The 20,695-nt window shown below is 42.3% G+C and overlaps 1 protein-coding gene across 3 annotated transcripts in view; it reads left to right on the top strand.

The window, feature by feature from the left end:
* Nucleotides 1-20,695, top strand: part of AFF2 (AF4/FMR2 family member 2) — a 524,595-nt gene that overhangs the window by 423,000 nt on the left and 80,900 nt on the right. For all 3 annotated transcript variants that reach the window (XM_019540274.1, XM_019540273.1, XM_019540272.1), the window contains one exon: nt 18,408-18,445. In XM_019540274.1, the coding sequence (XP_019395819.1) occupies nt 18,408-18,445 (38 nt within the window). The remainder of the gene's footprint in view (nt 1-18,407; nt 18,446-20,695) is intronic.

Genomic DNA, 20,695 nt, shown 5'->3' with positions numbered 1-20,695 from the left:
CTGTATGTGCTGCCTGGGGACTGTCCGAAACAGGACAATCCCCAGCCACCTCCAGGCTGCATGTGCTTCGCTGTGCAGCCTGGGTCTGGCTGGGAAATGTCTCGGTCAGGGGCAGGTCCTAGCCAGCTCCCAGGCTGGGTGGGGAACTGTCCCCATTCAGGAAGCAAGCTCCCAGCCCCCACTTCACAACTGCAGAGCAGGGGCTGGAAGCTCCCTGCTGCCAGGGCAGGAGGACATTGTCCTGACTCCAGCATTCAGGGCAGGAGCTGGGGAGCTTCCCCCCTCTGGCTCCATAGGGCTGGGGGTGAAGGAAATAGGCTTCCCAGCCTGTTCCACCCCCAGCCCTGTGCTTGTGGAGCTGGGTGAGGACCAGGACCCTGGGTCCCCACCATCGGGGGGGTCCCAACGCTGGCTTCTCAGTCGCAGGGCCGCTGCTGGGAGACGCTTATCTCCCAGCCTGGGCTCCACAGTCATGGGGCTTAGGCTGAGAGACCCTTATGTCCCAGATGGAGCCCCACAGTTGCAGGGCTCAGACTAAGAGAAGAGGGTTTTCCAGCCCAAACCCAACAACCACAGAGCTCAGGCTGGGAAATAAGCATTTCCCAGCAGTGGCCCCATGGCTGTGGAGCTGCTGCTGGGAGATAAGGGTCCCCCAGCCCCCCACTCCTCAATAGCGATTGTGGAGCAGGGACTGGGAAATCAGGATCTCCCAGCCCCCACTCCCCAACTGTGATCTTGGAACAGGAGGCTTGAAGCTCTCAGCTGCCAGGGCAGGGGGACATAGTCCCCTCCCAGGCTCCTGTGGCAGGGCCCATCCTGGCAGCAGGCAGCTCCCGGGAACAGGAAGTGATCCCCTGGTGGATGGCTGACTGGGAGCAGGCTTTGCTCCTGGTCAGACGTATACATAAGTGCTCCAGCGCCTTTACTAACCCCAAGTCTATTTGCTACTTGCATTTGCAGGTTGCAGATGTACTTGGGATTAGGGAAGTTTACTGCAGAGTAATCATGTGCACATGTAGATGCACATGCTTACTTCGCGTAAACTTCGCGAATGCAAAGTAAACATCTTGGGTAGATATGCCCAGTAATAAGTAGGAAAGGGCCAGATCTGAAGCCTACTGAAGTCAATGGAAATGGAAGTCCGTGTATTGATTTACCAGACGTAATTCCAGCCACAAAGATGTGGAGTCTGAAAGCTCCGACATTATATTAAGTCCAAGGATTACTTTCTAGCAACACAAATTTCAGAGGGAAAAAAGGAATTAGTTAAGGTAGGAAGGAGCATTCTTATGGTTTCCTAATTTTTTGCTGTAGGGATTTCCTTTTTAGTATTGTGATCTTTCTCCCACACCAAGCAATTAGAATCAATTCAAACCTCCTGTACTCTCCCAAGCATCTTTTAAAAAAAACAAAACCAGCAGGTGTTTTGTCTGCACATTTAGGCACTCCAAACCTGAACACTTTCAATCAGGTATGAAACATAAATTATCACAATAGGAAGAACCTCTGAAATGCCCATGGTTTCAAGGGGTGGTACTCTTTTCCTAGATTCCCTGCCATTGCATGGTTGTGCCACTTCTATTTACAGCAAAAACAGAGAATCATGAAGTAGGGGGCATAGAAAGCATTACATTACTTACATTTCAAAAAAGGAATCCTACCACATTTTGTTTCCTGCATTGATCACTTCTGTGTATCCCTCACTTTTTATTTTTGTCACATGATGCGTCCCATATTTGGGCATCTGCTAGTTGAGAAATATAGCTCCGATGCACCAGTCAGTCATTACACTGGCACATTTGTCATACCTCAGCAACTTCAACTCATGTCTCTTTAAAAAAAGAGAGACAGAAACAGAAAAAAAAGAGGCGAAAGAAGTAGATCAGGCATACAGGTCAGATGCATAAACATCAACAAAGCAATTACAATGGTTTTCAATACAAACCATTATTTCCTGAAACATATAAAATGCTCATTCATGAGAGCTGGAATGAGACAATTATAATATACAAATTATAGGATACCAACTGTTCAGGTGTGGGGCCCAGAGTTACACAAATATATTTTTTAACATAAGATTTTACAGTCAAATGACTATCATAATTCAGAGATATATATGTGCATATTGCAACTGGAAGAGAAAAGATTAAAATCTCAGCTTGAAAACAGTTTAGCAATTTGTGCAAAATCTCTGAATTTTGTTTCTTCTCTCTTTTTTAACTTTCTGATTATGTACCCGGTCCCCCAAAATTACAATTATTGTACTTCATAAAGCTTCATGTGCATACCAAGCACAAGGTTAAGGGTGCAAACTCTTACCTTTGCTGATGCTTTTAATTGAAAGAAAATAATTATGCAATATATTCTTCCTTCTGTTTTAAGGAAATGTAGTCCTTGAGAAGGGGAGTGGATTAGCATCACTGGAGACTGTAATTATATTGTTGTCTATTGATAAATAGTCCTTGTGCACTCCCATTAAAATCCAGGATGATCTTATCTTTAGCAGCACTGCTCCACTCAAGTGCCTCTACTCTAACTTGTAGTGACCACCTGAGCCATGGGAAGGGCATTCAGGTTCTCAGCAATTAGTGCCACTTTGGGAATGGTGGTGGTTGATATCTGGGGACACAAAATTGTGAATATTTAGTTCCCCCAGTCCCATGAACCAGCACATGTATTTTGAATCTATCATATAACTACGCAAGAGCCCCACACTTAAATCTAGACTTTCTTCCTGCGTTCTCCAGGTTTTAATCAAATTCTTGCCTTTACATTTTCTGGTAGGCACCAATTGAACACGGGCTCCCAGTGCAATGCTGTAGCTAATAGGCTGGACCAATTCTTGGATGTATAAGCAGAGAAATACCAAGTAAGAGTCAGGAGGTGGGATTACCTCTAATCACAACATTATTGAGACCGTTATTGAATATCGTGTCCAGTCTAGCCTCCTTGCTTCAAAAAGGATGCTGAAGACGTGGAATGAGTTCAGAACACTTTCTTACACATGCATGCGCACACGCACACGTATACATATGCGCGCACACATGCCATATACAGGGAAGGGACTCGCAGGGGCAGATCCAGAGGGATCCAGCATCATTGTCACATACCCCTTTGGCTGTGCATTGCAGGCGCAATGTGCTCTCATTGCTCACCAGCATGTCAATGGATCTCCACCTGCGCTGGGAGCTCTCTGAGCTCATCACCTGGTTGGTGCGGGGTGTGCGCAGAGTCCCTGCTTTCAAGCAGCTCCATGCCAAACAGCCAGTGTGTTCATAGAGGTCACAGCACAGGAGCTGTGCTGACATCCTGCCGAGCTCTGAGACCTCACTGGCATCCAAGAGCACCTCCCATCGCCTTCGTCCGCGTGGCATGCACACAGAGAGTTTTCTCCTCTGCTCACCCACCAAAGGGAGCTGTGGCTGCACCCCCACCACCGCGGTCCTGGATCCGCCCATGGAGACCTACGTGATCCTAGATTCTACTCCTTAGTTTAGCAAAAGGAATAGGGTGTAATAAGATCCAGTGGAGACAAATTCATACCAGAATTAAGGTGCACATTTTTATTAGCCTTAGAAAATTGTGAGGCTCCAGAGCAAATGCAAAGCCCAGGACCTCTTTAATGCCAAATGGATGGTAGCCTGGCAGCCAGATTTACCGTGACAAAAAATATCACAAAACAACAATGTATTTTTTAACCACAGAAATGTTCAAACATATTTTAAACTAAGCGTGCCAACTGTTCAAATGCGGTTCTGTCTCCGAGTTTGAAAAACAAATTCTCATGTCTGGTTGCCATGTGAGGCCCCACAAAGATGACTGCCTTCCTTGTCCCACCCTTGCCCCAGCCGTGCTACGGACAGGGTGGTTTCTCTATCCCTCCTGATCTTGAAGAGGGATCTCAAAGATGTGCTGTTGTAGTTGTGGTCTCGACACAGGAATTACGGAGTGAGGCTCTTTGGCTTGTTTTACCCAGGAGGTTATACGAGGTGATCATAATAGGCTTTTCATAATGGGCATCCAGATCTATGCATCTGTGGGCTAAATTGACTGCTGCGACACAGCATGAAGCAAGAACAAGTTGCTTCCAGCCAGGTGCGGGATCTGTCACGTTGCTCTGCTAGCGAAGGTTTGAGAGACCTTAGTTGCCTCCTAAATCTCCTGCTAACACTTCATGGGATGCAGCAGCCTCAGTGCAGACACCTTCGAAATGGGCATGTGACACATGCAGTGCGCCCTGTATACATAAATGCTGATTCTTCTGCTTTTCATTGCGGGTGATTTGGGATTAAAGGAACACAGAAAATGAGGGGTTAGATCTGGAATCAATTTTCATTTACAGCTGAGAAGCAGTTATTGATGCTGCACTCACAGTTCAATAAAAGATCTAAAGATATAGACCTTGTGTTTCTCTTTCAATATAAGCAGCATAATCAGTCTCAAATGTTTTTACAAAGAAAATTGTATTGACAGTTTTATTAAAATTGCTGTCTTTAAAGTTTTAAGTTCTCCACAATTTGACCTAGTTCGATGTTTTTAATATGCACGCTGGCCAACCCAATAGATCTTTATGGCACATATTCATAACATCAGGTAAACATCTGGTTAACGTATTGTTTGAGTTGCAGCATTGTATTTCGCATAAGCAGCGGGTGGATTTTAAACTTTTCCACTGCTGTCACTAAAGAGACTTTGGGTGCAGGCATTACTACACGTACAGAGCTCCTAACACCCAATAGTTTTAGATTTGGCTGAAAGATGTAACTATAAGGATGACAGACATGTTTATTAGTAAACCCTGGCTCGAGGAGGCATTTCAGGGCCGCTAATGTTAACATTTTATAAGGGAGAATGGAGCCTCCAGATGACTTTATTATTATGAATTGGGAAGAATCGTGGAGATTTTTAATTAGTAACTAGACTCAGCTAGAAGAGCTTAGATAAAACACAGGTTAGTATTTTTGTTCTTTAAAGCATCTCTGTATAATTCAAATTAGCTTTGAGCTCAAAGGCATCCAAATGAGTGGTGCCTGGATACAGTATTTTAAGTAGCTGTAGTATGCCCAATTTTCTTTAACCAGCTCTTCTTTGTTCTTCTGCCTAAGGAATAGTCCTCTTAACCTCTGAAACGTGCACTTAATTTAAAGCACATTGCTGGAGACCTGTGTATTTTTGAAGCAAAGAAACTTTGATACCAGTTACAGACCTGCTCCATTATTTTGAGTATTTTATGTGTATAGGATTTTTGGCAGAACAAATCCACAAAACGTTTTCATCTTTTCTATTTGTTTTTTTTCTCCTACCCTTAATGATTACCTTTTGAGAGCGCCTATCTCTGGTAACCGTACATACACAAGATATCCCCTATTTAAGCCATGTTTCTGATCTAGGTTTTATATTTTATCCCAACCCTCTGTCTCTGCTAGGTTAGTATTAGGTAATTGCATGCAAAATGAATTACTTTCTAGCGGAGAGTCTCAAAATGCTGTCAACTGTAGGCTGAGCTTCTGATTCGTGTAATGTACACTGAACTTTTAGGGCATTTATTCACGATAAATTCAAAGAGACTTTTTTTTTCCCATAAAGATTTTATTTTTTAATGTAAATGATAAAATATGTTTTAATCATGTAAGCACCACTGGTTTCAAGTGATACCGTGACCATGCTTGGTGCAACAATAGATACCCTTTCCTGTTGTAATTTATCCTGGGGTTTTTTTTTAGCTAGATCCTGAGCAAGTTGTTTACCTCCCCAAGGTTTCTCTACATTTCCATTTACTTTGTTATCAGCAGAAAGGCTGAGGAACAGCTCTTCAGTAATGACATCAATACTGCACACACATCGAGAGAGGTCATCTTGTCAAAGCTATAGAAAAATCAGATGGATTAGGATGAAACTAGGTGCAAAATAACTTTGATAGAGTCTTTTAATGTAAACAGTTTATCTGTCATTGGGTTTCATTGAAATCCCAGGCAGCGCGCTGCAACATGGGTTGTTGCCACAGCAGAGCGTGTTGTGATGAAGAGCGCGTGTTGCCGTGTTTAGGATCGACGATCACATTTGAGAATGTTTTCATTCCGCTTTTAATGGAAACAGGAGTTATTAGGACATTGCAGGCATTCCCCCACCTTTTCATCGTAGGGCTGAAAAAAATCCTCTCGCAGAAACGTCTCCTATTGATACCCCAGGCTATTTCCACGCGGTACTCAAAATATTTGATTCCATACAAGACTCGTAAAACAGCCGTGTATCGTACATAGAGCGTACAATGAAATGCTTCAGCTTAATTAAACTAATTTTTGGTTAGAAGAGATTCTGCGTCAGACATTGAGAAGATAATGCAGACAGTAAGACGTGGATTCGTAGCCTAGTATTTCTGTTTATTTTGTTATCCGCTGGAGCTCTCAGTAACGCCTGTGGAGGTTTTTGCATTAAGTATGTCATGATTATGTGCATACGCAATGTCACATCACTGGGCTACATGGATTCCAGCACTTTTAACTCTTTCAGATCCACAGGATTTCATTTAATCTCTTCAGTACACATCATTGGAAAGCAAGACAAGGGTTTTATACAGCCCTCGGGGCACTGGGGTCATACTGTACAGGGCTGCGTTGAGAATTGACAGAACATAATTTGCCCTTGACGGTGCCAGTTGTGGCCCTCAAACAGGGTTTCCGGACGCACGCTACACAGAGCAGCACGGCAGCTGAAAGAGAGAGCCATTTCAATCAGAGGACGCTGCTCTGCCTTTCCCACATCCAGTTGGGCGGGTGTCTGACAGCAGATCAGTGTCTGAAACGATCCTCAGCTTCACCAAACACAGGGAAAAAAATAGGGAAAGCAAAGCAAAAATGCTTGGCAGCAAGACTGTCCTAGCAAAGACTGATAAATGCAGTTCTGCAGAGGCTTTCTCCCCAGCTTCCCCACAAACACGATGCACTTAATATGATCCTTGGGGCACTCTTAACCAGGGGCCTCCCATTTGTTCTTCTTTCATGCTACTAGTCTGAAGGGGCTAGGTGCTGTCAGTCACACGAGAGACATCACACGGGCAGAGAGGCAGAAAATACAGCCCTGCCAACTCCTCCATTAATTCAAAGCCATAATTGCTAATGGGGCAAGATAGGGCCAGCCTGTTTCTCAGATCAGGTACAAGGGCCAGGCTTTGGGGCTTTGCCAGAATTCATGGGTATGTCTACACATGCATTTTAATGTGCATTAGCCTACTTAAATGCGCATTAAATTATCGCTTTTGTGAATGCACCTTAAAATAAGCTAACACACATTTCTCTAGCACCTCACCCTAGAGGTACTAAATTTAATGTGAACTACCAAAAGCGCATTGATGACGTGTAGACGTGCCCCATGAGTAGACAGTCTAGCTCTCAGTTTCAAGACTAGTTTTGTAAGATGCGTCTGTCTGTCTGCATTCTTACAACAACTTGCCTCTTGTAAACATTGGTAAAAACGTATTGCTTCATTGCATCTCACCATGTCATGTCAGATATATAGAAGGCCTATATTTTCATGCGGGAAGTGAGCAATACCTGACCCTCCTGTCTTGTAAAATAAACCTATAGTCTGCAGTATCTCTGGGCCATCTCAGTATTCACCTTGCTAATCTGACCACACAGGAAACATTTATCTCCTTTTTCCCTCAGAAGGAGAGTGTGATTTTTATCGTGCAGGCTTTGTGAGGCACTTTGGTAGAGAAATTGTCCTGCTTTCTTAAACCTGCCATCCCTGCAGGGCAAATCGTTCATAAGAGTCCAAAGAGTCATCTGTGAACTTCAAAGCTTCGATTCACTGTAGTGCTTTTGCAAAAGTGGAAGACAGTGCACATGCTAGTTCAGAAACACGGGGAGTTGCACAGGCTTGAGGTAGATGGGCCCACAAGTGGTCCGCACAGTCCTAGGTTTGGCTAATGGTAGCTGGAAGAAAGGGTAGAAGGTGTTAACATGGTACATACAGTCAAATGAAAATCGGTCATCTGTGTAGCCTGACCTTAACATACTCTCTGACATGTACATTGTATAGACTGTCATTTACATGCTATAGTAAGAATTCTGGTTCACCAGAAAATCCAAGAAATCAGGCAAAACTACTGTGCATAATTTTTACAGCTCCATCGTTTAGTAACTAGCCAAATAAACCAGTGATCTGAGCTGCCAAGGGCAGCAGAGAAGTTTCTGATGTGTGTTTGCTTCCATCTTCCTAGTACGTGTTTGTAGTGGATTACCTAGTCAATATATATTAAAATCCCTAAACCCCTACATCCCATGTAGGAAAAAAATGAGCAAAGTGAACAATAGCAATATCATCTCACATCTTCCCCAGCACTGCCAGTGCTGTTACTCTTTGACTCTGCCCTTTTGCTTCTCTAGTCTGGGGAACTATTCATTGATTTAGAGGAGGAAAGAGATGAGGGACAGGTTGGAGTCCCTGAGGAATGAGATAAAGGCCTTTGCCACAAAGGGGAATCTAAGTGCATAAATTGCAAGTGAACAGGGGTAAGAGAGGCTGCTTCTGATATGTCTGTCTATACCTCTTCCTTTCACTGCAACAGAGGAAATTTTAACCTGTGTGAGATTTGTCGAAGTCCTAGCGGTAATTAGTACAACTTTGCACTTTCAGAGCACTTGTCATCTGAGGATCTCAAAGCACTTTAAAAATCCTAGTTGACAAAACCTCACTACACCCCTTGTCATATAGATGTAAGGGCCTTGTTACACCATAAACGGTGAGCAGCACAAATGTTGATGGGTGTCGGTGCCAGCTTGGGTTTGGAGCAGTCACACTTCAGGCCAGCAGGAGCCTGGGTGAAAGGTAAGAATCACCCCCACTCCATTCCAGGCTTCCCCCATGCCATGGGGCTCTTCCCCCATCTCCCCTCCCCACCCCATTTACTAGTGGGTGCCTGCCCTGTCTGTCCTGAGAAGCAGGCAGGGAAGGGTTAATATGCCTGCCTAGGCCTCAGTTGCCACTGCTGCAGCCTGGGCAGCCACAAGTAAATCTGGGGGCGAGGGAGACAGGGGTGCAATCAGCAAGTGATCTGAAGTGCTGGGAGGGGGCAATAGATCTGATCCAGGCTAGTGGGGAAAGGGGAGGCTGGTGGCGTGTTTACACCAAGGTGCAGCCTGTACAGGCGTATGAAACAGGCCATATTCAATTTGGATTTGGATTCAGTCCAAATCAGGGGCAGCGATTCAATTAGTTGATTCGGATCACTGTCTCTGATTCGATTTGGCCTAAGCTGAATCTGAGGATTTGATGCTGATTTGGAGAATCAGTGATTTGGCCATAGACACAGCTTTAAATGTTTTTTCTACATACCTCGAGGTACCAGGCATAGCTCATGAACACTGCAGTGCTGGGGCAGATGGAGTGTCCCACAGGAGTGCAGGGGGACCCCCTGCGTGCTTGATGGAGAACTCAGAAGTGGACTGGAAGTACTTCCAGACCATTTCCGGGTCCGCCACTGAGTGTGCAGGGCATGCCTCTGGCTCAGGGATCAGCCATGGGGGAACCTCAGGTGCCCCTCAGACCCAGGAGGCACCAGTCACTGAGCCGGGGCGGGGGGGCAGGCCTGTGCTTCCCGGAAGACCCAGAAGTGGACCAGAAGTGCTTCTGGTCCACTTCCAGGTCTGCTGCCGAGCACGCTGTGAAGCCCCCTGTGCTCCTGTGGGACACTCCATGCACCCCAGCATCTCAGCATTGATGAGCCGCCTGGTACCTTGAGGTATGTAGAAAAAACATTTAAAGCTGTGTCTATGTCCAAATCTCTGAATCTTTCCAAATCTCTCTGAATCAATTGGGAGGATTCCAATTTGGTTCGGAGAGATGAAAGGGTCTCCTGATTCAATTTGGATTCAGAGATTTGGCCATCAAATCAGGCCAGATCTCCACTGAATCGAATCAGGGACTGAACCTAGCTGGTAATATCCCTCTGTTGTTTTCTTAATGGGGTGATGAACACTGAATTAGGGGTGATAAACACTGTTATCAATTCCCTGCTGAGCTGGTTGAGGTGCAGGGGGGAACCCCTCCTTACTCAAAACATCCTGCCAGGGCCTGGCCACATAGTCCTCAGCTCAGTACTGTGCAAGGGAAGGAAGGGCTGCTCTAGCAGCCCCTGACTTCTAGCCTGAACCACTAGAGGCATGTACCTGCATTTCTGGGATGTCTGTACAGTTATGAAATGATTTAGCCTAGCCAGGTTAGACTAACCTGCAAAGATTGAATCAATTCAGACTCAGGCTTTTTGAATATCTGTCCCTAGCCAAGGGGATCAGTGTCACTACTGGAAATGCAGTTGTTACACAAAAGAAGGGACTGGAAAATGGCCACCACTCTCTTCCACTTTGTGCCATGAATTCCCTCCCAGGATTGTCTTATGGGCAGAAAGAATCCTTCCCTGGCGTGATGTAACTTTGAGCCGCCTAGTGAGTGGTTAAAATTAGTTGCAGGTGTTAATGGGCAGATAATCTAAGTGTTAAGGTCTTCAGGAGCCAATCAAAATCACTGTGTAACAAAACTCTAAGACAGATACAAATATTGTTCTCTATGTATTAGAGCAGAAAAACTGAGGTATATACACATTCTGTGAGTTGTCTTATTTCCATACAATGCAACAGTGGCAAAAACTCAGCGTTTATCCTTTCCTTCTTGGGGAAGCTCTTAGAGATATTTTTGTTTCATCCTTTCTAATTATTCCTTGCCTTTCTGTCTGTGTTTCCTTTGCCATGTCATTATTTTTTCCTTGTCTGGTTTTGTGGTTAACACAGGGAGCTAGAAGTCAGGACGACTGCAGAAAAAGGTGTGTGCATGATGGGCAATTTTGAAAGTTAAAAAAAATCTCTCAGGGTCATATGGAAAAGGAAGAGTTTGAAAATATTTAGCAAATCCAAAAGCTGACAGACATTTTGTTTTGCATCAAACTTTTCTTTTGATTTCAACTGTTTTAAAACATGCACATGTTCATTAATGCAGTTAGAGGAAATTTGAAACAAAGTTATTTCAAATATAATAACTAAAAATATGTTTTGAATCTGTCAAAAAATGCAGTCCTTCCAGGATTGATGGATTGATGGATGGATTGACTTTTTTCTTCTTTCCAATATCAACTATATGGTGAAACCAAAACAGCTGCACAGTGATACTTTTTGCTGAGAAAAGTCTCCCTGTAAAAAAAACCTTTTGCCTGGAGTTTTATTTTTAGTTCTGCAAAAGAATTCCTGAGTAACCTCAGAAATCTTTAACCATCTATGCCTCATCTGCACAATGGGCATAAACACTGTCTACAGAAATATTTTTAGAATCAATGAATATTTCTAAGGAACCTTGAGAACCTCTCAAAAGAAGGTGCTGGAAAAGAACTAATTATTATTATCTCCATTTCTTCTGTCACACTGCACCATCTCTGTAGTTAGGAGCCAGATTTCTCACTATAACAAGCTTTCCGCAGCAAATGACGTTCCATACAGCTTTGAAAAACACCATCATAGGCTGGAGAAGACAGTACCCCTGGGCTGCTTGGTTTTACCATGTGTTGAACAATCCTGATGGGACATAGATAAGTACTTGGCATGCTACTGTAGTTACACTGCTGTTAGTCCCTAAGCTAGCTTGGATAAAGCTACATAAGCAGCAGTCAAACCTTTGAGTTACAGTGTAGACATGGCCTCAAGTCTATTCTTTTTATTTGGGGCCTGTGATGAAGAATGAGACCGAGCTATGTTTTGCATTGTGCCTTTCCACCATTCTCCTAAGGAAATGTAGGAGTTTGTGGGGAAGTGCTGACCCTTGCCAACAGGGCCCAAATTCATTTTTGATATAACTCGGTTAAGACAGTGGAGTCCATAAAGGATGGAAGTGGCCCACCGTCTGTAGATGTATGGGCTCTTTTCACATGTCAAGAAGCTGCAAATTTTACCTGACACCTGCTAAAACAGGAGTTTCCAACTTCATGGATTTCCACCATACTCTCAAACCGCCCCTTGTTAAACTAGAAAAGTTACTGTAGTGCTCAAAGCTGTGATGGTACACATTACCCATGGTTCATCTAGGGTAGAGTGCTATGGAAAGTCTACGTACTATTCTGATTTTCATATACCACACATGTGATGACTTGATCCTCTACCAAACTGATCTCAGCCAGTCCATTCTTGTAAGGGTTGTTGGAAAGAAAATGTAAACTACTTATGAAAATATTCTGGGATTAAGGAATATGTCTTCTGGCTCCCTTTTTTTTATTTGGTCATAGACTCAATGACACTGGGCCTTTCATCCTCAGGGTGAGGCTGACCTAGAACACCGCACACAGAATCTCAAATACAAGGTTGCCAACTTGATGTCAGAGACAATTAGGAGGAAAGAAACAGAATCTCCTCTATTGACATTAGGGGACAGGTAGAGGAGACTGTAACCAAAGCATTAAAAAAATCAACAGAGATCCATCAGCCCTCAAGGCTTGGTGCTGCGATTCCCAATACAATTGTCCTGAGTCCTCTTTTGCTTCCTTCATGCGCATTATATTCTTTCCAACTCTATGCCAACTGGATAACCACAGGACCTGACCAGGGTATGGTACCATCTTTTACCATCTTATATATAAATCAGGGAGTTAGACTAACATCCAGGAGGCATATTAATTTACAGAGACACTGACTGAGTCTTCATTAAAGAAGAGAGGGACATAGTTAGCTGTGTTAATCTGAACTCAAGTAGAAATCAAGGTAGACATGCACCTTATAGATTAACCAAAGCCTATATCTATATCTGTTTATATATACACACATAGTCGCACGCTTTGTTTTGTCCATAAGGTGCACATCTACCCTGTCTTCTACTTAACCTTCTTTAAAGTCAATTAAAAGATTTATATTATCATGTAAATATGATCACAAATGATACTTGGCAGGACAAGAGGAGAGTATGGTTACAGACTTGCATGAGATAGGTTAGGTGCTCACTCTTTAAAGCAGAACTTTTAAAGGTTGGAGGATTTCTGCGTTTAAACACCTTGTCTGTCCATCAGAAGGATAGGCTTTGCAGTTGGGAGAGATGCTAGACAAGCTTTTAAACACAAAATGCCCTTCTTCATGTCATCAGAAGATGAGCCTGGAAACAAAAGTTTACAACTTTAATGGACACCAGAAATAACAGACTATTTGTCTCAAAACATTTCCCACTGTAACATTGATCAAATAAAATATAATACCTAAAACATCTTGCATATTTTCTCTAGACCATCATGGCTGTGACAACACTGCAACACAACAGAAAGACAAGTCTATTGACTGATGTACATAAGCAGAGAGAGGTAGTAAGCTGTATTAGTCTGAAGGCAGCCAGAAGCCAGATATAAAGGTGCATTATTTACTCTGCCATCTGACTAATATCCATAAAGAAGCACAGTTTTGCCCATAAGACACTCCAGGGAGGGAATTCATGGCACAAAGTTGAACAGACTGCTGGCTATTTCCCAGTCCCTTCTTTTGTATAACAATTACATTTCCAGTAGTGACACTGATCCCCTTGGCTAGGGACAGACATTCAAAAAGCCTGAGTCTGAATTGATTCAATCTTTACAGGTTAGTCTAACCTGGCTAGGCGGAATCACTTCATAACTGTACAGACATCCCAAAAATGTGGGCCTATGCCTGCAGTGGTTCAGGCTAGAAACCAGGACTGCTAGCGCAGCCTTCCCTTCCCTGCTACAATGCTGAGCTGAGGGGTGTATGGCCAGGCCCTGGCAGGATGTTTTGATTAAGGAGGGGTTCCTCCCTCTCCCTCCCCCACTCCCCGAGTACCTCAGCAGTGAATTGATAACAGTGTTTATCACCCCATTAAGAAAAAAACAGAGGGACATTACCAGCTACCTGTTGATTCTTCCTTTGTCCCGCCTGCCACAGCATAGACCAGAGCCAGCTTGTAGTCTGCTGGCTAATGCTGAGAGGTGTCTGCAAGGCAGAGGGGATGGGCAGAAGTGGGAGCAGGGATGCTTGCAGTCTGTGCTGAGCTCCAGCCAGGGAGCAAAGAGGAGGAGCCAACCCTGGGGTGGAGCAGAGAGCCCCACCCAGCCCAGAGAGCATGCTGGGATGCTGGGGGTGTCTGATTAAACTTTAACCAGGTAGGATGCTGTGTGTGAACTCTTTATTACCATTCTATGATACTCTGATCTGGAGGTTAGGTAACTAGGTTTGGCTGCCCTAAATGCTGTGGAAAACCCTCTCCCCTCTCCTCTCAAAAGAATTTCCAGTGATGAAGGTGCTGCCAGCTGCTATTGCCCTTCATCAGCTCTTCCAGTTCATTTTCTCTTTTCTTCTCATCGACCTTTCGGAGCAGCTGTGAAGAGGGAATTTTTGAGAGATGGTATATATCTAGGACTATAATCATAAAAAATTAAAAGCAAATTGCAAATTAAGGGGCATAACTCTCTAGTTCAGTCCAGTCTCCATTTTCTAATTATCTTAAATTATTTTAATGTACATTTTCAAACTCAAAATTAGCAGCAATCCCATGATGTAATTCTCATAATGCCTATTGAATTACATTACACTGGTTCATTTTCATTCCAGTCTTTTGCAGTTTGATCTTCCACTCAGAACCCATGTATCATGATTTGGGAACCTCCTACCCTTTCTATTTATAGTTATTTTAATACATAGGATTCAGGAATCATTATGGCTTTCAAAACCTGTTTCTTCTATGTAAAGGCCCAGAAATAGAAGTTCACAAAATAACTCTTAAAAAAAAAAAAACCTGTTTGCCTTTGAAACCTTTTAAATTAATAATCAAAAGCTCACATCACCTCTAAAACAAATCAAACTTAGTCATGAAGATGTGAAACAGAAATTATTAACTCTGTAGCAAAGCTGATGGAGGCTCAATGAGATCATTTTGTTCAAAGATTAAAGGTGATGAGCACTGAAGTAATTGAGGAGGATGACTATGAACACATCTGACTAGAGCTGTTAAATTCAGTAATGATCAAAAGTTAATTATCAAAGCAGAGAGAACTACTCAACATAGACAATTTGAGTCAATAGCTAAGCAACCCAGAGAAAAGTAATCTGAAGGAAGTATTTCCCCATAATGAAGTTATATAAAAGACGTACATTTCAAAGAAACCTGCCTAAAACAAGATTGCATTCTTCCTGATCAGAGAAAAATAATTAGCTCTAATTGACAGACCTGCTGCACACACAATATTTTCAAACAATATGTTTCTGCATCAAAGCTTAATACGTATAGTTACTCAGTGTCACTTTGATTTCTCTCTTCCTTATCTTCTGCTATGGAGCCAGACACATGATATTGCAACACACGTGCTTTAGAAATGACAACATGTACAAGGGAGAACGGAGGCACTGGGCTAGATCCTGTAGTGCCTACTCAGAAGTCCTGATGTCTAAGTGTCCTCTCCACTCCCGGGAGGTGGCAGAATAAATTAAGTTAACGTAAGATGAGCCCAGCTGCTCCTGGATCCAGACCCAGGCTACGCTTTCCAAGAAGTGTGAGAGATACTGCACACACGTGCATGACTATGTACATGTACTCCTCCCACACACCCCATTCATGCTTTGCTTTTTAACGTTTATAGTTAGTAATGTGCCTTAAGAAAACAGTAGCATTAGACAGCTTCACAGTCGAACAGAACAAATGTAGCCCTCTCCCGTTTGCCAAGTATCCATACAAGGAAAGGCCACCCCTGGTTAATCCAGTGCACAACTTTGACTTTGCTCTTTAATATTCTTTGCTTCTACTATTACCAGCAAAATCATCTATTATTTTATTTTATTATACTTTTGATGTTTCTCTCCTCTTTGTGAAATATCTTCAGCTTCTCTCATCTTCCTTATAATCAACTGAGTTTAGTTTCCCATTTTGCACTTTCTCTATAGATAATTTTCTGCTTTAATTTTTTTGCATTAAAAGAGATCTCATTATTATTTACTTCTGACTCAAACATGTTCCACTAATTCGCTCTCTCTTATCTCATACCTGTCTTCTAAATTACATACTTGGAATCAATTGTGTGTGTGTAATGGTTTTAAATAATTTGATGAGTAGCCTGCGTGTGAGAGTTGGGTTAGAGTTATACACAGCTGAACGCAGAAGCATTAGACAAGCTCTGTGTTACCTGGAGCAGTCATGAGATGTGTTATGCTGCAAGCAGAAAAAAGTATTGTTTTGCCAGGATAAAGGATGCTTACAGACCTTTCTTAAATAGTTCTAGTTCCTCATGAGGAGAGGAAAGAAACTTATCGTTAATTCGGGATGCCGTACCGAGGTCAGTGTTGCACTGACGACCCCCTTGGGAATAAGGCTCAGTTTTAAGCTTTTAAATATTAAACTGCTCACATGCCCCCCCCTTTAATGATTATTGTTAATAAGCTTATGCTGTTGCTTTTATTGATTTATTTCATTATTAAAAACAAGCAACACCAGTTATTTCGCAGTGTGCTTTTTGCCTCTGAACCTGTGCACATCAAATCAGTAGAGTGTGAATGTGGATGTTGGAAGGTGTCTCAGGAATATAGAAAGGCTTACACCATCTAAGTGATGAGGCAAGGGAGATGCACAGAGATTTCTTAAGAAGACAGAGTTTGATTGAGTATGCAACCAGAAATGTGCAAATCCTGAATTTTGAGTCCTTCAGTTAGTGATCCAGCCATCATTTCACCCTTGTTCTCTGGTATTTCGGTTACCTGTGCCTCCATCATTTTCATTTCAGTATATAAACAGAAAAGTAATACTTGCATGCCCTCAACCAATCACATCAAATGTAATTGGGCTGTAAAAGAAGCAGCATCAGTATCCCTCTTCACAAAGCTATGGCAGAACTACTGCGGCTCCTGTGTCACCAACCTTAATTCCATCTTTCAAACAAAAATCCATTGGTTTTCATGTCGTGGGATTAAACCCACAGTTTCCGACTGATATGAATGAAAGTGCACGTGCCAAAATCCTGGGAAGAAAGTATGCAACATTTCTGGCCCTAAAGAAACATCTCGTAAGGAAGACAGTGCTCACAAGCTTTTTAGCCCATTTTTGTAGGGTCCGTAAGTTCATTTCAGAGGTTAGGCAGTTTAGTTAAAGGATCTAATCCTTTGAGGGCTTAAATAACATTTGGCACGCCACCAGCGTTGGTAGTTTTTACTCAAAAATCCATTTGTTTTCTGTTCCTTAATGAACCGAAGGTTACCTTTTCTCACCGAACCCGCTAACCCCTGTGCACAGTCGCCAGCTCTTCTCATTTTATTTGGTTTCCTGGAATACATTAATATGCAATTAAGCACCGGTGCTTTATTTGGTGGAATGGGCTTATGGTTGTGTCACCTTGAATCTGCCTCTCTGTACTCCAGAAAATGTAATCTCCCTAGTCATTTGAATAGGTTCCCACATTTAAATCTGTAATGGCCTAGTTTTGCACACACTAAGAAATGATCTGACAACGCCAGCTTGGTCTTAGAGTCGCATTTCAAGCCCCTTTGTATTAAAATATTATGTACATAGTCTGTGAAAGTCGGAGGGAATGCAGGCTTGGTTCAGATTACATAATTACGCCAGAGAAGTATATATATATATAAAAAAAAAAAATCACCATTAAAATCTCAAACAGCTTAAACAGTTTGATAGACTGTAGCCATTCTGCCATCAGTGCCCCCAGCTGTGTTGCTTAGCAACATTTTAATTCAAGAAGAATCGAAGGAGATGAAATCCCCGTGGAGAGGGAAACAGAAATAAGAGGGCCGTTGACAGATGATCTGAGTTGTTTCTTCTAATATACTGTGAAGATCACTGGCTCTTTTCATGAATGATAAATGGACTGTACACAGATCAATGGGTTCAGCAATAAACTGGAACCAGGCTCCATGTCTGAGGCGGTACAGGCCGAGAGGCCCCGAGATTTACTCATTTAGATGATTTGGAGTGTGTTTTCTCAAAGGTTTCACAACAGGAAATTGATCTGAACATTTGGTCATCCCTTGCCCTTTTCTGTTGTTGGCTAATAAAAATTGTTTTGGAAATAGAATCCGTTCGTGCCTTTATTTGTTTCCTGTTGTTCTTGTTCGAGGTGTAGGCAGGAAGGTTATGACAACATGACCGGACCTCAAGATGGAAAATACAGAGCTCGTTCTGAATGAACATCTAAACACTTGCGGCCATTAAAAGTAAAGCCCGTAGAGATCTCAGTGATGGAGTATTTTGAGACATAACATTCATGCCGTGAAAGAGTTTAGCAATTGCCATATTTACTCTGGTGCCTATTTAACTATGACCGCCTGCTTTGGTTTGCTCATTCCCTTACTGTAGTTTGTTGGGTTTTTTTACTTTGGCTCCATGAAAAATTGTGCTTAGTAATGTTGCTTAATTTTTTTTTCCTCTTCTATTTATAGGCTGCCGAAAAGACAAAACCAAGGAACATTCCTGTAAAGTAAGTTACTTTTATATCCGTTAGAAATTCAGCTTTAATGAACTTCATGCAAAGAACCACAAAAAAGGCCTGCTGTCGGCAATAAAATAAACACGGCATCTCCAGTCCCTCCATAATCATAGCCATGAAAACGTCCCCTGTTCAGCAAGGACAGGTTTTCATTTGTCATGTGTTCCTAATGATTGTATGCCCCGAGTTTCATCCCGTTTACATAAATTAATATGTGCCCTCTATGAATAGCTGCCAAATAATATCATAATCATATTCAATATGTAGTCCTCCTAGCCTTGGGGGGATTGCACATGTTAAAAAGATTACATTTCTTAATTGCAATCCTTGGGAAGGTCTGACAGAGGGGGAAATAACTGAGAGTGTGCCAAATCATTTCTAGACACATGGGAATATTTTGCACCTATGTATCAGGGCTTCACCATCCTGTTGAATAAGAGCGTTCTCTTTTTCTGTCCCTCTCTCTCATACACACACACACACACACATATATGCATACCAAAATGTTTCTGCTTCTTGCAGTTGCTATCTATGATGGGTGAGCAAGTTACCAGAGACCAATTGCCAGAGCATTTTATGAGATTTTCTTAAATCTTAAGGCACTAGTGAAAACGTTCTGCACTCTCGTTGAATTAAGAAAGTTGCTATAAAGATACCCTAGTTCTCAGAAAAAAAGAGGTTTTCAATTAAGGGTAATAACAATCAGTAGTTGCTTTTCTCGGCTTAAACAACATACACTCCAGCTTCAGTGCTCTCCAGTGACAAAAGCAGATGATCCTTGTAGTTTGACTAAGTCCCTAGGAGTTGTATGATCCGGTTGTAGCCAATGAAAATTCTCTTATTTTCATAGTACTTTGCTGATTATGAGGGCTTTTGGAAAACAGAATGACCTTATTCCAAGTGGCTGTTGGATTTCTAGAGACAAGCTCTGGAAGCACTCATAAATGGCTGTACTTAGGGATAGAACGAGACACCTTCAGCCCTGAGTCTCTCTTACATGCCACCTGGAATAGTAATTTAGCAAGTGCAAAATTTGTGTGAACGCTGATCAGAAGAGGTATACAATGTGTGAGGCAGCCTCTGTTTCTGTTTAATTTCATCTGATGAAAATAAAGAATAGATACTAAGAGGGACTCGATCGCTCACGGAATCGTCCATTCCAATGTAAATTGAAATGCGTCCCAAACTGGATTGAAAGTCCATGCTATCTCATGGTCATATGATAGATTGTGTAAAGGAAGTCAGTGAGTTCAGCTGCCGTGGGATCAGGGAAAGGATTGCGAGGCTCCCACATAATATAATTATTCATTCATTAATTTATAAAAAAGATATTACACCAGAGCCTCTGCTAGTATCAGTGGGACCATGCCACTGAGTGGTCCTGCTCCAGTTTACCCTAGCAAAGAATCAGACCCTTCCTTAATTAAGTATGTACAACCTACTCCTTGAAACTATTTGTTTCCATGTTTTAAATGAAATCACTGCTTTCCAGGACCTGAAAAATATAGCAACATTTTGGGATGGAAAAAGGCCAGATGGCCAGTCTAGCTCTCTCCACCTACATGTGTATACTTCACCCTGTCATGTTTTCCCCAACTGCTTGTTTAACTTGCCTTTGAATATGTTCATGGCTGCAGCTTCAATTAGTACCCTAGGGAGTCCATTATACATATTAATTACACTCTGCATATAGAAGAGCTCGAAGTTCTGCGTAGTATTTTTCAATGAAATGTTAGTCCTTAATGTACCTGTATATGGCAGTGTTTTTGCCCTAAAACAGTACCTCTGAGGGCAAGACTGAAAATGGTGTCCTTAAGATAACTGTAATAGATATAGATTGTATTAGTATAAGCATGGCAGCTACACTTAGCACAGCAGAGACTTGTCTAGCTTTAATGCTGTCGCTTCTGTAGCTTTCAAATGTCAAAGAGAATTTCACTTGAATTTTAATGTTCTTCAGCTACACAAAATAAAGTTAGTAGCTTCCATTGTCACAAGGGCTGAAAGCTGTGCAGCTTCCTTCTACCATATGTGACTTATCACATACATTTTTAAAAACACATTTCTGTTATTAAGACATATGTGATAGTACACTTCTGCAAATGTGAATTGCTTTTGGCTAAAAGCCATGCACTAATAAGTTGGGTTGAATCTAACTGCGGTTGACATCTGTTGATATAAAGATGTGTGTGTGTGTGTGTGTGTGTATACACACACACATCTTCAACCATATAGACACTT

Source organism: Crocodylus porosus, unplaced genomic scaffold (assembly GCF_001723895.1).
Source record: "Crocodylus porosus isolate Cpor-Errol unplaced genomic scaffold, CroPor_comp1, whole genome shotgun sequence".
Taxonomy (NCBI): domain Eukaryota; kingdom Metazoa; phylum Chordata; order Crocodylia; family Crocodylidae; genus Crocodylus; species Crocodylus porosus.
Note: the sequence above shows the minus strand (reverse complement) of the source record. Positions and strands in the feature narration are given on the sequence as shown.